The following is a 16,829-nucleotide window of genomic DNA, read 5'->3' on the forward strand; positions in this document are numbered from 1 at the left end:
CCAGGGCCAGTTAATTTCTTGTAGAGGTGTTTTGCATATTTGTCGATCCCATTAGCACTATAATGATCAGTGTGGTAGACATAAGAAGAACTTTTTTGTTGTTGTTGCAAATCACAATTTTTCATTTTTATTTATTTATTTTTTAACTTTTATTTAATGAATATAAATTTCCAAAGTACAGAATATGGATTACAATGGCTTCCCCCCCCATAACTTCCCTCCCACCCGCAACCCTCCCCTTTCCCTCTCCCTCTCCCCTTCCATTCACATCAAGATTCATTTTCGATTCTCTTTATATACAGAAGATCAGTTTAGCATACATTAAGTAAAGATTTCAACAGTTTGCTCCCACACAGAAACATAAAGTGAAAAATACTGTTTGAGTACTAGTTATAGCATTAAATCACAATGTACAGCACACTAGGGACAGAGATCCTACATGAGGAGTAAGTGCACAGTGACTCCTGTTGTTGACTTAACAAATTGACACTCTTGTTTTAAAATGGCAAAAAAAAAAAAAAAAAAAAAGTCTTACACATCATGTAATTGTGAGTATAATGGGGGAGAAAATGTGGAAATAACTTTTTCTGTCCTGGCCGAGAGTCTGCTGGTAACAGTAGAACTCAGTGATCCCGTCTGTGCATATACTTCTGCATGTGTTTACTTCCCAAGTGCTCTTGCCGAACCCCGCGTGTCAGACACACGATGCTAGCCGTGGACGGCCAAGGCGACAGCGTGGTGGTGTGAGGGTGCTTCGTGTGCTGAAGGAGGGCGTCCTCATTATTTCTCTAGTGGCCCGGAATGCGTACCTGCGCCTCATTAATGTTCCTTTATGTGTCTTGCGTTGCAGACTATTCAGACTATGAAGACAGCTCCCTCGAGTTTTTGGAAAGGTGCTCTTCTCCACTTACTCGATCTTCTGGGAGTTCCCTGGCTCCACGAAGCATGTTTATGGAGAAAACTACGACCTATCAGTACCCGAGGGCGATTCTGTCTGTCGACCTCAGTGGTGAAAGTAGGTGTGACTGGGTCATGGTTCAAACGAAACACGATTCCCAATGTAGAGCTGCGAATGAAATGTGCTCTGTTGAATGTCTGAGCAGGGCACACAGTTTAGCAGTTGTGACACAAACTTTGACAAAAGGTCTGAGCATTGGAAGTTTGAACTACTTTCCAGTTCATTTAAAGTGAAGCTGGCTTGTATGAGTGGGAGGGATGGTGATGGGATCAGCCTTAGTGTCTGCTCTCTCTAGAGTGACCCTTCCTAGGTGTTTGCCATGTGAGGGTATTTACAGATTCTTTTCTACCAGCTTACCAACTAGCTGTTGTTACCTGCCTTTTGTAATTAACAAGCAAAGGCTTAGCAGTTAAAGTAACTTTAAAGTTAATGCTAGGTTTAAAATTCACATCAAGATCTGTCATGACTCCAAAGTTAATGCTCTATCAAATATTTATCATAGTCTTAAAAATGTACTTTGAGGTTTTTTTTGAAACTTTTATTTAATGAATATAAATTTCCAAAGTACGATTTATGGATTACAATGGCTTCCCCCATATACCGTCCCTCCCACCCGCAACCCTCCCCTTTACCACTCTCTCTCCCCTTCCATTCACATCAAGATTCATTTTCGATTATCTTAATATACAGAAGATCAGCTTAGTATACATTAAGTAAAGATTTCAACAGTTTGCTCCCACACAGAAACATAAAGTGAAAAATAATAGATGATTTTTTTAAATGATGACGAAATCAGATCAGACCTATTGTCATGTTTAATCCCAGTGAGAGTCAAGTTAGGAATTGATAATTTCTTTTTTTTTTTTGACAGAAGATCAGTTTAGTATGCATTAAGTAAAGATTTCAACAGTTTGCACCCCCATAGAAACACAAAGTGAAATATACTGTTTGAGTACTCATTATAGCATTAAATCTCAATGTACAGCACATTAAGGACAGAGATCCTACATGAGGAGTAAGTGCACAGTGACTCCTGTTGTTGACTTTACAAATTGACACTCCTGTCTATGGCATCAGTAATCTCCCTATGCTCCAGTAATGAGTTTCCAAGGCTATGGAAGCCCTCTGAGTTCTCTGACTCTTATCTTGTTTAGACAAGGTCATAGTCAAAGTAGAGATTCTCTCCTCCCTTCAGAGAAAGGTACCTCCTTCTTTGAAGACCTGTTCTTTCCACTGGGATCTCACTCACAGAGATCTTTCTGCCAGAGTGTCTTGGCTTTCCATGCCTGAAATACTCTCATGGGCTTTTCAGCCAGATCCGATTGGCTTTAGGGCTGATTCTGAGGCCAGAGTGCTATTTAGGACATCTGCCATTCTATGAGTCTGCTGAGTATCTCGCTTCCCATGTTGGATCACTCTCCCCTTTATTTATTTATTTATTTATTTATTTATTTATTTATTTTGACAAGCAGAGTGGACAGTGAGAGAGAGAGACAGAGAGAAAGGTCTTCCTTTGCCATTGGTTCACCCTCCAATGGCCACCGCCACCAGCGCGCTGTGGCCGGCGCACCGCGCTGATCCAATGGCAGGAGCCAGGTACTTATCCTGGTCTCCCATGGGGTGCAGGGCCCAAGCACTTGGGCCATCCTCCACTGCACTCCCTGGCCACAGCAGAGAGCTGGCCTGGAAGAGGGGCAGCCGGGACAGAATCCGGTGCCCCGACCGGGACTAGAACCCAGTGTGCCGGCGCCGCAAGGCGGAGGATTAGCCTAGTGAGCCGCGGCGCCGGCTTCTCCCCTTTATTTATTCTATCGGTTAGTGTTAGCAGGTACTAGACTTGTTTATGTGCTCCCTTTGACTCTTAGTCCTTTCATTATGATCAATTTTTTGTGAACTGAAATTGATCACTTGGAATAGTGAGATGGCATTGGTACATGCCACCTTGATGGGATTGAATTGGAATCCCCTTGTATGTTTCTAACTCTGCCATTTGGGGCAAGTCAGCTTGAGCATGTCCCAAATTATACATCTCTTCCCTCTCTTATTCCCACTCTTATGTTTAACAGGGATCACATTTCAGTTAATTTTCAACACTTAAGAATAACTGTGTGATAATTACAGAATTAAACCAGTCATATTAAGTAGAACAGACAAAAAAAAAACTACTAAGAGGGATAATGTATTAAGTTGTTCATTAACAGTCAGGGCTATGCTGATCAAGTCACCATTTCTCATAGTGTCCATTTCACTTCAGGAGGTTTCCTTTTTGGTGTTCAGTCAGTTGTCACCGATCAGGGAGAACATATGGTATTTGTCCCTTTGGGACTGGCTTACTTCACTCAGCATGATGTGTTCCAGATTCCTCCATTTTGTTGCAAATGACTGGATTTCGTTGTTTCTTACTGCGGTATAGTATTCTAAAGAATACATATCCCATAATTTCTTTATCCAGTCTACCATTGATGGGCATTTAGGTTGGTTCCAGGTCTTAGCTATTGTGAATTGAGCTGCAATAAACATTAGGGTGCAGACCGCTTTTTTGTTTGCCAATTTAAACTCCTTTGGGTAAATTCCAAGGAGTGGGATGGCTGGGTCAAACAGTAGGGTTATCTTCAGGTTTCTGAGGAATCTCCAGACTGACTTCCATAGTGGCTTGACCAGTTTGCATTCCCACCAACAGTGGGTTAGTGTCCCTTTTTCCCCACATCCTCGCCAGCATCTATTGTTGGTAGATTTCTGTATATGAGCCATTCTAACCAGGGTGAGGTGAAACCTCATTGTGGTTTTGATTTGCATTTCCCTGATTGCTAGTGATCTTGAACATTTTTTCATGTGTCTGTTGGCCATTTGGATTTCCTCTTTTGAAAAATGTCTGTTGAGGTCCTTGGCCCATCTCTTAAGTGGGTTGTTGGTTTTGTTTTTGTGGAGTTTCTTGATCTCTTTGTAGATTCTGGTTATTAACCCTTTATCTGTTGCATAGTTTGCAAATATTTTTTCCCATTCTGTCGGTTGTCTCTTCACTCTCCTGACTGTTTCTTTTGCAGCACAGAAACTTCTCAATTTGATGCAATCCCAATAGTTGATTTTGGCTTTGACTGCCTGTGCCTCCCGGGTCTTTTCCAGAAACTCTTTGCCTGTGCCAATATCTTGAAGGGTTTCTCCAATGTTCTCTAATAACTTGATGGTGTCAGGACGTAGATTTAGGTCTTTAATCCACGTTGAGTGGATTTTTGTGTAAGGTGTAAGGTAGGGGTCTTGCTTCATGCTTCTGCACGTGGAAAGAGTTTTTTTTTATTTAAAAATTTTTTTTTTAATTTGACAGGTAGAGTTATAGACAGAGAGAGACAGAGAGAAAGGTCTTCCATCCGTTGTTTCACTCGCCTAATGGCCGCTACGGCCTGCACTGCGCTGATCTGAAGCCAGGAGCTGGATACTTCCTCCCGGTCTCCCATGTGGTGCAGGGCCCAAGCACTTGGGCCATCCTCCGCTGCCCTCTCGGCCACAGCAGAGAGCTGGACTGGAAGAGAAGCAACCAGGACTAGTACCTGGCACTCCAACCGGGACTAGAATCTGGGGTGCCAGCGTTGCAGGCAGAGGATTAGCCAAGTGAGCCATGGCGCCAGCCCTTTTAAAATTTATTTTTAAATTTTACATCAACATGTAATGGTTGGCACATTTTTATGGGGACACAGTGCTACTTTTCAACACATTTGCATAGCTTAAATTGACTACATCCAGCAACCTGTCTTTGCTTTTCCTTATGTTTTCTTTGTGTTTGGATCCTCCTAGCTCTTCTCTTCCAGGTGTTTATACAGATTATACATCATCCTGACCGGTGGTCACCCACATCACACCCAGTGTTCTGTGTCATTTTGTTAGCAGGAAACAAATACTGCATGTTGAATTTCTGTTCACAGATAGATCTGTAACCACAGATCTGTGACTAATCCAATCCGTGATTTAAACACAGTCAGGCACTAAACACCCACACGTAGATAGGAAGCCATGTCGCGTGAAAAGAGTGCTGTGTTGGAACCTGCTGGGTTTTCCTGGCAGAGCAGTGCTTGTGGTAGAAGTGTCGACGACTCTTCCCTTCCTTGTGATGGACAGGCAGCCTGTTGCTTCGGAGAGGCTCTCCAGGTCTAGATGCCAAGGGCAAGTTCTGCCCAGTAGAGACGAGAGCCAGGGAGTGAACCCTGAGAGATAAGGTCCTCATTTAGGTAAAACACAAGGATCCCTATGGATGAGCTCACTCCCTATCTTTTCCTTTCTTCTGAGTGCCTTATGTGGTAGATACAGGATTATACAGAGGTCTTCAGGAAGTTCGTGGAAAATGCTTCTTATGAGAAAATGATGCATGGATTTTCAAAAGTTTTATGCACCAAAATAAACTTATTTTTTAATTCTATGACATGAACTTTTTGAAGTACTCTCGTTACAGTACAAATTATAAATCTGTTCATCTTACAACCAAAAAATGGATAATATCTGTGGAAATGACCAAAATGGATAGTGTTTGTGAAAGTGTGTGGAAGCTATGCAAATTTAAATCATGAGTATCAACCTTAGCCATAACCTCTGTGAGCATGAAGACTAGGGGAAATTTTGAGTTACTAACGATGATATATATATTAAGGTACAAAGCAATCATAGTCACCCAAGGTTTAGAAATAATCGGTGTCTTTGCCAGAGACCAGTACTCTGTCTTCCATTTGTTTGCTCCTCTTTCTAAATGCTGACTAGCTTCTAATCACTTCCCAGAGCCCCTTTATTTCTGAAAAATGATTTGAAAATGGGAGAAAATGTGCTGAGTATATTTTTGTGTACATTGTAGACTTATCAGATGTGGAATTCCTAGATGATTCTTCCACGGAGAGTTTGCTTCTGAGTGGAGATGAGTACAATCAGGACTTTGATTCAACCAATTTTGAAGAATCTCAGGATGAAGACGACGCTCTTAATGAAATTGTGCGATGCATTTGTGAGATGGATGAAGAGAATGGCTTCATGATTCAGGTAACTGGTGAGCCTCTCCTTACAGTACTGAGTTAGTTATTCCAGGTGCTCAGTTAGAGGCTCCTGACTTACTATCCTGTGTAAAATGCCAGTGATAGTGATTGGCAGATTTCTTCATCAAATGAAGTAGTGTTCTTGTTTTAGGGTCACTTTCCCTTTACTAGGGAATTTAATTTGAGGACTTCATGCTGAAACTTCTGAAATACCCTTAGGGTGGACAAGCGTCTACAAAGAAGAGTAGACCATGACAATCCTTCTCATTGCTGTCAGTCTTGCTTAATAATTAACAGTGTGCAATTTGAGTCACCCTTCAATGGGCAAAAATGGAAGCACAGCTTTCCAGTATTCTCAAGGAAGAAAGGGAAACTTTACTGCAGGAGTTAACAGCCTTTCCCTCTAGGAAGGAGTATTTCAGAGAAAAGGGCAGCATCACCCCTACTTTATGACAGCGCATTTAAGATAAAGATGCTAACTGCAGAGGCGAAGCACCCATAATCTTCTTTTGTTTCGCCCCTTTCCAATGATATTCTCAAGTAAGGGAACTACGGATTGATAATTTCGCCATGCAGGTACTTAAAAAAGGTCATTGCAAGCTTTGTTATAAACATGCTTGAAAAAAAATGCGTCTTTACTAAACCATTATAAAGGGCTTTTCTGTTGTGATTGCCTAAAGGTCAGGAAGAGACAGACAAGGGAAAACCTGACCTTTTTTAAATGATTTAAATAATTTATCAAAAGATATTTTAATAGGTACAACAGAGGAAATTCTTGAAATAGTTTACTATTTCAAAAATAAGATTCATCTAAATCATGACTTAACCTTCGTTAAGCATCTGTCCTTGCCCTGAGCGAGTCTCCCGGCCTGGAAGCACTGTAAGCGCGCGTCTGTTTTCTGGCAGTGTGAAGAGTGCCTGTGCTGGCAGCACAGTGTGTGCATGGGGCTGCTGGAGGAGAGCATTCCAGAGCAGTACATCTGCTACGTCTGCCGGGACCCTCCTGGTAAGGCTGTCTTCACTGTGCTCGTTGCACGGTGCCGAAACATCTTCTGCTTATTCCAGAGCGTATCTGCGGTATAAAACATTATCACTTCTTGGTCAGTTCGACTCAGCTTCCATATCCAAACTTCAAAATATTTTTCCTTGTTTGTTGTATTTTTAATTTCCATAGTATCTCCTTAAACAAATGCATCAGCAGCAGGGTATCAACAGAACACCAGCTTTCTGGAAGGGCCAGAGGCACTGCTTCTTCTAGTTGAGTTAGCGCATATGGACTCCTGTTTGTTGATTTCCAGCACGGCTCATTTACAGTACTGAGTTAGTTAGCGCTCCTGCTGGCGTGATTGTGCTGCATATCCAACTCATCGTAGCTCAGACAGGGCTCTCGGGTCACCCCCTGTGATCCCTGCATTTACTGATGAGTCACAGGCCTGGTGCAGAGGGGTAGCACGACACGTGGCAGACTGAGAGGGAGCCTGTGGTCCGACTCCCCGTCCACCGTGCTCTCTGAGTGCCTTTCTACATGCAGTGCGGTCTTCGGTGGCATTTTCTGCATATTTGATATAGTTTTAGCCTCAAAGGTGGAAAGTTACTAGATATTCTCAGAAGGCAAATGAATTACCTCTATGCCTATCAAAAAAAAAAGGAAAAAAATCACAATTATACAGACCTATATGATATCGGCACTTATTTAGTCAGTTGCCAGCATTTATTGGATAACAGATGTCTATGTGTTAGTCATTGCATTCATTCAAACAACAAATATGCCCATTTATTATTCATTCAGCAGAATTTATTGGAAATCTTCTGTTTGCCAAACACTGATGCCATGATGGGTTTAAACCCTGCCTTCTACTCGTGATGTGACAGAGGACACAGACATAGAAGTGTCTAATTTTAGTAGGATCCAGCTTGTATAAACATGAAGGTTATAAGGTGATTTGGGATTTTGTGAGGTCACAGGCTCGGGGGAGTTGTCCATGTTCACTCACCTAGAACTCTGTCTCACCTAGTGTCAAACAAGCTTAAGTGAGAGAAAGAAGAACCTTTGTCTAGTTTCTCCCTAGTCCTTTGGCCATTATTATAGAGAGCAGATACCTGCTCCATAAAAGGTGAAGGCAGTCCACGTAAGGTCCTGTTGAAAGTGGCGTCTCCCACTTCACCCTTGGTCAAGTTTCTTCTTCGTGGTAGGCAGGAACACTGAGGGTGTGGTGTGGAGGGACTCAAAGCACTCTTTGAATCTGCTCTTTGTGCTGGAGCTGCCTCGCTTACTGAGAAAGTTGAAGGGTTATCTGAAAAGTGGAATCTTTTGTGACTTTGATGTTAACTTCATCTACAGGTCAAAGGTGGAGTGCGAAATACCGTTATGATAAGGACTGGTTAAATAATGGGAGAATGTGCGGGCTATCGTTTCTAAAAGAAAATTACTCTCATCTCAATGCCAAAAAGATCGTTTCCACACATCATCTGCTTGCTGATGTCTATGGTGTTACAGAAGTCCTACATGGGTTACAGCTGAAGATTGGAATACTGAAGTAAGTGGATGGTGGCCAAGGGAGGCTCACGCTTAAGGATGCAAGTTAATAACTTTTTTTTAAACAGAATTGACCATAAACTAAACACACACACACACACAAAGGGCCCACTGAAGGTCCAGAGCAGCATTTTTGTGAGAGAATAAAGTTTAATTTTTAAGAACAAGGGAAAATGACTAGTGGTTGTAGTGGCTAGCTGCTTCCGCTTGTTGTCCCAGACAGAGCAAGCATAGGTGAAGGAGGATATAGTGTCTGATATTTGAACAGGTTTTATGTGCTCACCCTGTACATAAAGTTAGGTGCAGCTGATGTGGTGAGCCTTGCATTTTGTGTCCTCCTTCAGGAATTCTATCAAAATGAAAGATTTTACACAGAGTAAGTGTATTTTTATATACTTTTATATCTTTAATTGCCTGAAGATTGATTTAGAGAGGAGGAAAGGAGCTGATGGATCATGAGTCCACCTTTCTGCTGCGAGCCACGAGTGTTTAGTCACCCAGAGTCTGAGCTTTCCTAAATAGCATCAAATGTCCTCAGAGTTCTTGTGTTCAGTCCTTCTAATGTATTGCCTGATTGTAGTTCCTCTTTAAAGGAACAGGCAGAATCCATGTTTTCTATAAAAACCTGAAGAACCACTGGTTCCTCACGAGACGGTCTTCCTGTGCACTCACCTGTCTTAGGTGGGGCCTCACCCCACCCCGTCTTCGTGCCCCTCCCCGTGTCCACGCCCTCCTTCACTGTGGTTCCTCAGCATTGTGCGATGGGTCCTCTCTGTCTTGTACCCTAACAGCACCTCCTTCACTGCTGTCAGCGTGATCTCAGTGAAAGATAGGTAAGGTGGTTCCTTTTAGCTTAAGGTACCATTGCCTTCCTGTTCTCCAGTGAACAAAGTCTGCGCTCTTCAGCGTGCTCTCCGAGTTCTTCTGTGATACGTATGCTTCTGTCTGCCATCTTGGTGTGCTTTCCCTCCCCTGGGTTTTTATCCCCAGATGTTCCAGTGTGCCCGCCCATAATCCCTGAGTACAACGTGCTCTTCCACAGCTAGGCCTTTACTTAGTCCCAGAATATCCACCTACCTCTCGCCCCTCTTGGCCTTGTCACGATTATTGTCTGCCCATCTAGAACTGACCATGCTCTTGACAAGCTCCATGTATGCCAGTGTTGTGCACTTTGGTGCACTTCATTTTCCTGTGTGTCCCCTTGCTCTACCCTGAGTTCTTCTGTAGAGCTGTGTCTTACTCATGATTTTATCCCAGGTGCACAGTGGAGGCCTAAGTTCTCAGTAACTGTTAAGTGATATTTGCTTCACTTATGTATCGTAAGCCTGACTCTGCATTTCTTTATGAAAAGTCAACATGAATGTCAAGACTTGAAGGAAAGACAAATTTATTAGGCTTAAAAAAAAGTGGTTGTTCCTCTCTTGGCATCTGTATGAATTTCTGTTGTCATAATTTTGATAAGAATTTTAACTTGACTGTTTCTGCTTCATGAGCCTCTAGGCCCTCTTTATATTAATGCTTTTAGTAATAATAGTGATTATTATTATTACCTACTATTTATTGAAAACCTAGTACATGCCAGATAATTGTGGTTTTGTGTGAGATTTCATTTAATTTTTACAGTAAGTCAGAGAAAGCATCATCAGACATGGCTTGTCCAAGCTTCTCCGTGACACAGCAGGGTTTAAATCATTGGCCTTTTGGACTGCAAAGCCAGTTCTCTTTCTACTCTACTGGTGGAGAATTTTAGTGTTTCCTGGGTATTGTTAGGCAATGAAAAGATAAAATTTATCATCTCAGAAACAATACTTGCATGTAATATTAAGAACAGTTTGACTCTGAGGTTTATCTAATTTGGAAATTATTAAATCCCAAACATGGTTGAGTCTTTGGAAAAGTTTATGCCCCAGATGTCCTCCTCTGTCTCCAGTGCTGTGGCTGTTTGGCTTGCTGCACAGTTGTAGTTACCACAGAGCTAACTGCACACCATTGTGCTCTCATGTCTGGTGACAATAGAGGCGGGTGGGCATTACAGTAGGCCACTTTCCCAGTGTTACTTTCTTCAAAGTAAAAATGATTATTATTCAGCGTTTGCATATCTAGAAATTTATCTGACTGGAATATACCTGTCTGCAAATACACGTTTTCTCTCTCTCTCACTCTCACTCTCACGTTCCCCATCTGCCTCAGCAGAGATTGTTTGTCTGGACTCAGTGGGTAATTAATGCTGTTGGTTGGCCAGACTCAGCAGGTCTACTGTGTACTGCTCTGGCAAAACGCCCGTAAGGAGGTGTGTTTGAGGGAAAGAAAAAAAAAAAACAAAACAGTAAATTGCTGGAGTCCCATACAGAAACAACAAAAGAGAGAGTATGCTTTCCCATTGAGGATCATTTGATGTGTATGGAAAACATCTGGAAGATTATCCCTCAGTTGTGACTGCCATGGTGGAGATTTTTACTTTGTGGACATGTGAATTTGCAATTTATTTTCTTGCCACTTTGTGACCGAAAGGAAGTTTTAAAATAAACTTATAAAATTTTTCCATATTATACAATAAAAAAAAACAGCAGTGAAAAATCTATAGGAAAAAAATGCATGTATCAATCAATGATGTGAACTGTCAACAGATTTAAATTCAGTATTGCTTTTCTGAGGATTATTTCTTTAAAATTGAGACATGTCAAGCTTTGCTTTTGTCTTCAGTTCCTGCCCTCCTCCTAGCCTGACTGTGAAATGGTGCCCCACTTGTTGCTTTTTGTGAACTGCTGTTTTTCCACCTTTGTTTGAAGGAATAAACATCATCCTGACCTTCACCTCTGGGCATGTTCGGGGAAGCGCAAAGACCGAGATCAAGTAATAGCGGGGATAGAGAAAAAAGTAGCAGTGCGAGACACAGTTACCCTAGAAGAAAAGAAATATGTACAGAACCATAAAGAGCCTCCTCGTTTGCCCCTAAAAATTGAAGGAACCTATATTACAAGTGAGCACAGCTACCAAAAGCCACAAAGTTTTGGTCAGGACTGCAAATCTCTCGCAGACCCTGGGAGCTCAGATGATGATGATGTTAGTAGTTTTGAAGAAGAACAAGAATTCCGCATGGGAGATAAAAACCGTTTAAAATTCTCAGCAAAAGAGCATAGAATGCCTGAAAAGGTAAAGCTGGTTCATTTTTCTTTGCATGGAAGGTGATAGAAAAACACAGGAAAATTTTGTAAAATAGCATACTGAATTTCCAGGTTTCACTTACATTTCCAAATTCGTGGTATTTTGTTAAGGTAGACTTTTGTTTTTTCTATAGGAAAACACTGGCGATATGAATATTTAATTAGCCCCTCATTCAGATTTGTAGTAATTCTGTTTACTATTAACCTAATAAAAATTTCAATTTTGTAACCACACTTAATGCCTCAGAAAGATAATAATGAGTCACATTGCTTCCAGATGAAAATGTCTGCCTGTGAGGACACGAAGGCACATGTGGGTGACGTGATTTGTCTCTCACATGTTTCAGAAAAGGCCCGGCCCTCTCATTTTCTTTCCTTCCGTTTTAGCACATTTGTAAATGCATGAAGATCCATTTCACAGTAAGCTGAATTCTTACAGCTCTGTATGTATGCTGAATTTTTGTAAACTTACTTCCTATTCACTGAGATCATCTTAAAGAGTTTGTGCCTTCATTTTTTAGAGATTTTCAACTAGCAAAGCCACTTTTACTTTAGTTCTTTATTTCTATGATTTCCTTATAAAGTAATCATGTAAACTAGTACTTCCTAATAATTTAGAAATTTATATTTCATGAAATCTGTGGTAAATTATTTTAGCAAAATAATATCCCTCGTGTAAAATGAGTTGTCACTGGCAAATCCAAGTCCAGATTTGGTGTGTGTGTATGTGTTTGTATGTATGTGTGCATGTGCACGCACACATGACATGCACACACACACTAAGCAGTTTGCCCTTCTGACTTTCTTTAAAGATACGCAGCTTTCCCTCACCTCATGATTTAATTGTAGCAGTAAAGCCCAGTCTGTAGTTAATTACACTTCCTCCTGGTCTTTGACAACTTTCTTGATTTTTCCATCATTGCCTTGCCCTGAGCTTAATTGAGGGTGGGGCCAGTCTAAATGGGCTGATTGTAATTACAGAATAGACTGAGTGACTTTGTTTATTGAACACGTTTTGTTTTGTTGAAGCATCTCCCATTGTCATGCTGTGCTAGGCTCTACAGAAGCACCAGGCCACACCTCTGTCAGATACCCTAGGAGTCAGACTGGGTTTCCCGTATCATTGTGGGTGATATGGTTTTAATGTATCTTTCCCATATTGGTGACATTGCATTTTATCCAATTTTCTTATTTTTCCCAATGGTCCTTTGGAGAAGAACCCAGCAGAAGGGAATGTGGTGTTTGTTTATAATGACAAAAAGGGCTCTGAAGACCCACGAGACTCGCATCTTCAGTGGCAACTCAATCTCCTGACACACATAGAAAACGTGCAGAATGAAGTCACCAGCAGGATGGACCGAATAGAAAAAGAAGTTGATGGTAATTTAAGAAAGAACTAAAATGCAACTGTAGTGTGTCTGTTATGATGGAGACGTATGATGAGAACTTCAGATGCGCTGCAGACCGAGGGAGCCTCGTGTGTCCCTTTATGCTGTATTTAACTTTGTTGTGTCTTTTTGGTGAAGATGGTAAGACTGTGTCTTAGGTGGTTGTTTTTTTCAAGGTGATAATTGAATACTGCCCATGTGCCAGGCTCGATATAGGACACTTATTTCAGAATAGCCTTCAGTTTCCTTAAACTGTGTGGGTTTGTTTTTATCAGCATAAGGAATTTAAGCATATTTGAAATATGAGAGGAATAAATTTTTTTAAGATTTATTTTATTTATTAGAGTTACTGAGAGAGGTAGAGACAGAGAGAGAGGTCTTCCATCCGCTGGTTCACTCTCCAGATGGCTGCAATGGCCGGAGCTGTGCTGATCTGAAGCCAGGAGCTAGGAACCTCCTCTGGGTCTCCCACATGGGTGCAGGGGCCCAAACATTTGGGCCATCTTCCACTGCCTTCCCAGGCCGCAACAGAGAACTGAATCAGAAGAGGAGCAGCCGGGACTAGAACCAGTGCCCACATGGGATGCCGGTGCTTCAGGCCAGGGCTTTAACCCACTGCGCCACAGTGCCGGCCTGAGGAAAAATATTTTGAATGTTTGCTCGCAGTTTTGTTAGTATTTGCTAAGGGAAATTAACAAAACAAAAACTCCTAAAAGAGTAAGTGGATAAACTTTAGGTTTGCATACAAATTTTCAAATGCTTTTCCATTATATATTTTATATCTTCATTTGTCATCCCTGAAGAGCCCTGCAAAGCCGGGGGAAAAAGAGTGTCCACTGCATAGCTGAGAAAGTGGAGTCATCTGGGTTACACAACTCCTAACCTAGTGTTCATTTTATGCTCTCTGACTTCTCTTTTCTCTGACCTCAGAGACTGTATCCCACTGTCCCCATCACCACTCCTTTTGTTCATTTTGCAATTGCAAAAGCACATGTTACTTCCACACTGTGCCAGGTTAGACCTTCTGCCTTTACTTTGCCCTGAAAAGAGTGGAGGGCAAATAGAAGCCTATTCAGCACCTACTGTTTGGTTAGAAACCAACTATAGAGTTAATGTCTTACACAGACTTTTTGAAGAAAGGGAACTGTAGCTTGACATTATTCTATAGTATATTTATATTTCCAATAGAAAGGAATTGTAATACAGTTTTTACAAAGTAATGAGATAATTCGGTTGAAAAGGACACAGAAATTGCCACTGCCTTTCCTTTGTTACAAAGAATTTCTTTATTTTTTAAAAGAATGGTTAGAGCAGATAAATTTCATTTAATTGTGGTAGAGATGGTTTAGATCTACATTAATCAAAAACCTGAGCAGGCATAGGACACAGTTGTTTCCTGTTCGAGAAGAAGGTAAAGGTGACGTTCAAAGTGAAGTGTGTGTGTGTGTGTGTGTGAGACCTAAATTAACAGGTCACATTTCTAAAGAGGAGTGAGACGTAAAGAATTCTTGTCACAAATGATTTGAGTAAGCTGACCTTTTCAAAGACAGAAATTGAGCCCTCTATTACCCTTCCATCCTTGTAATGATAAGGATTTTTTTACTCTTCTTCCAGCAGTCATTTGGATTTGTTTGTTCTCTTTTCTCTTTCAGTTCTGGAAAGCTGGCTTGATTTCACAGGGGAACTGGAGCCACCAGACCCTCTGGCAAGACTACCCCAGCTTAAACGCCACATAAAACAGCTCCTAATTGACATGGGAAAAGTACAACAAATAGCAACTCTTTGCTCTGTATGACAGCAGGGAAAACTTAATGAAAAGAATGTGGGTCTCTTTAGGCGAATCACTTTTACTCTCCACGTGACTGCCAAGTGGATAGTTAAAAAGCTTAGTGACATTTGGCCATGAACTGCTTTGTGATGTCGGTGGGATGGCACCTTGGAAAGCGAAGTGAAGAACAGCTTTATCAAGGAAGCTTACACTGAAACATCGTGAGCAGGCTTCGAGCGAGCATGTGTTGTATGCCAAGGATCTGGGAAGTAGAGTATCATCTACGCTAAGGGCATCCAATGTGCAGGATTTGTGAATAGTTGCTTATGTGAAGCTTGAGATGCCCATAGAAGTGTGGTGTATTTATATGGATTTTTGTAGAAGGAGTCACGTTTAGAAGCCAGCATTTGGCCAAAAACAAAATTGTAAAGGAAATTGAAATTCTAGAGTTCTACAAAGTAGTTCTAAGAACTGCCTTCTCAGCAGTGGGAACCAGCTGCACGGACGTTCGGGTTGTGTAAGCTTTCGGAGGATCATGAGCTGTTTCTGGGTAATGAATGTCCTGAATCAGAAAGCTGACAGTGAAGCCTCACTTCTGGGAGGAATAACTGTGGAGTTCTTACTTCATTGTGAATGTATTTGAAAAACACCAAATAATTGGAATCTATTGCGGGCATTGAGCTCATTAGAAACAGACCACCTTGCAGAAGAGTCTGATGTGCCAAATGTTGATGATCCTGCTGGGAAGAGGACTTTAAATATTGTGGGAGTTCTCTCATGCCCAGTTTTCTCTAACTGCATCAGTCCATCTGAAACCAGTACATCACATGTGCTGGGTAAATAGTTGAGAGGCAGTATTCAGGATTCAACATACGGTTTGAGCCTGAATATGCTGGCTGTTTGCCTTCACAAAAAACTTGTAAATAACCTCAGCTGGGATGAGGAGTGACAGAAATATCAAAATAACTTGTGGCTGTGGATTTTTCAACTGCTACTAGCAGAATACTGGAAAAGCTTCATTTCTGAAGATGAATTTTATTTTTAAAAAATACATGCGCACTCAAAACTTTTAGCTTTGATTACAAATGGACAGATTTCTGAACCAAAGGCAACTAAGTTGCTGTCTTAGCTCTTGCTGGATTTTGAGCCTAGGTCCTACTGTGTGCCGGTCCTCAAGTGAGTTGTTCGCGCCCAGTGCTCCATACGCAGGTATGCGGAAGTGTGTGTGCTTGTTCTGAACAGACACTCAGTGTACGTATGTACATAGTCTACACATATTTATATCACACATGCCTAGTTTTATTACCATAGACTATACGAATTGGTGGTTAACATGAAATGTTACCTTTTAACAGACTGTTTTTAAAAATTAAAAGTGTATGTACAGGTTTTGAAAAATTTTTTAAGGGGGAAAAGGACTGTTAAGAGGAGGCTATTTGATGACTATAACACTTGAATATTTTATGCCTCGTTCTGTTTATCAGTTCTAGCGATCTGTATAAATGCATTTGAGAACTGATAGACAGTAAACTTGAATTTATCTTTGATAAGAATACATGCCACTGTACATTCAGATATTATTTAAATTTGCAAACACACTGTTCTATATGTAAGGTACTGTATGTAAACCCTTTATTAAAACTATTCCACATATCCTAAAATTTCAGCTTGCCTTTTTGCGGCCTTATATTTTAATGTAAAGACTAAAAGAATGTGCAAAACAGAAACTTTTATTGCCTTTTGAGATTCTACAACTTGACAAATGTGCCAAAGATCAACAGACATAAAATATGATCCTGTGTATTTACTTGTGATGCAGTGATTTTGTCAAAGATCTTGCTGATCAATGGAAAGCTTTAGCAGAGGTGATATTGTGGGGTAGTCGCTTAAATTTGCCTATTAAAGTGAAAAAAAAGTGCCTGTGTTCTGTGTGTGGAGTAAATTTGCGAATGTCTGTATTTCATGATTGATACTAACTAAACCTTTGACTTATCTTTTAAAATAAT

The 16,829-nt window shown here is 41.0% G+C and overlaps 1 protein-coding gene across 44 annotated transcripts in view; it reads left to right on the plus strand.

The window, feature by feature from the left end:
* Window positions 1–16,626, plus strand: part of PHF20L1 (PHD finger protein 20 like 1) — a 76,524-nt gene extending 59,898 nt beyond the window's left edge. For 31 of the 44 annotated variants that reach the window (XM_070075518.2, XM_070075521.2, XM_089335730.1 and 28 more), the window contains 7 exons: window positions 851–1,015; window positions 5,793–5,974; window positions 6,874–6,973; window positions 8,309–8,504; window positions 11,293–11,656; window positions 12,882–13,047; window positions 14,708–16,626. In XM_070075518.2, the coding sequence (XP_069931619.1) occupies window positions 851–1,015; window positions 5,793–5,974; window positions 6,874–6,973; window positions 8,309–8,504; window positions 11,293–11,656; window positions 12,882–13,047; window positions 14,708–14,850 (1,316 nt within the window). In that variant the 3' untranslated portion in view covers window positions 14,851–16,626. The remainder of the gene's footprint in view (window positions 1–850; window positions 1,016–5,792; window positions 5,975–6,873; window positions 6,974–8,308; window positions 8,505–11,292; window positions 11,657–12,881; window positions 13,048–14,707) is intronic. The other 13 variants (XM_070075520.2, XM_051844052.3, XM_089335734.1 and 10 more) reach the window with 2 other exon arrangements.
* The last annotated feature ends 203 nt before the right edge of the window (window positions 16,627–16,829 follow it).

Source organism: Oryctolagus cuniculus, chromosome 6, assembly GCF_051225735.1.
Source record: "Oryctolagus cuniculus isolate XC-2025 breed Fujian yellow rabbit chromosome 6, ASM5122573v1, whole genome shotgun sequence".
Lineage (NCBI taxonomy): Eukaryota > Metazoa > Chordata > Mammalia > Lagomorpha > Leporidae > Oryctolagus > Oryctolagus cuniculus.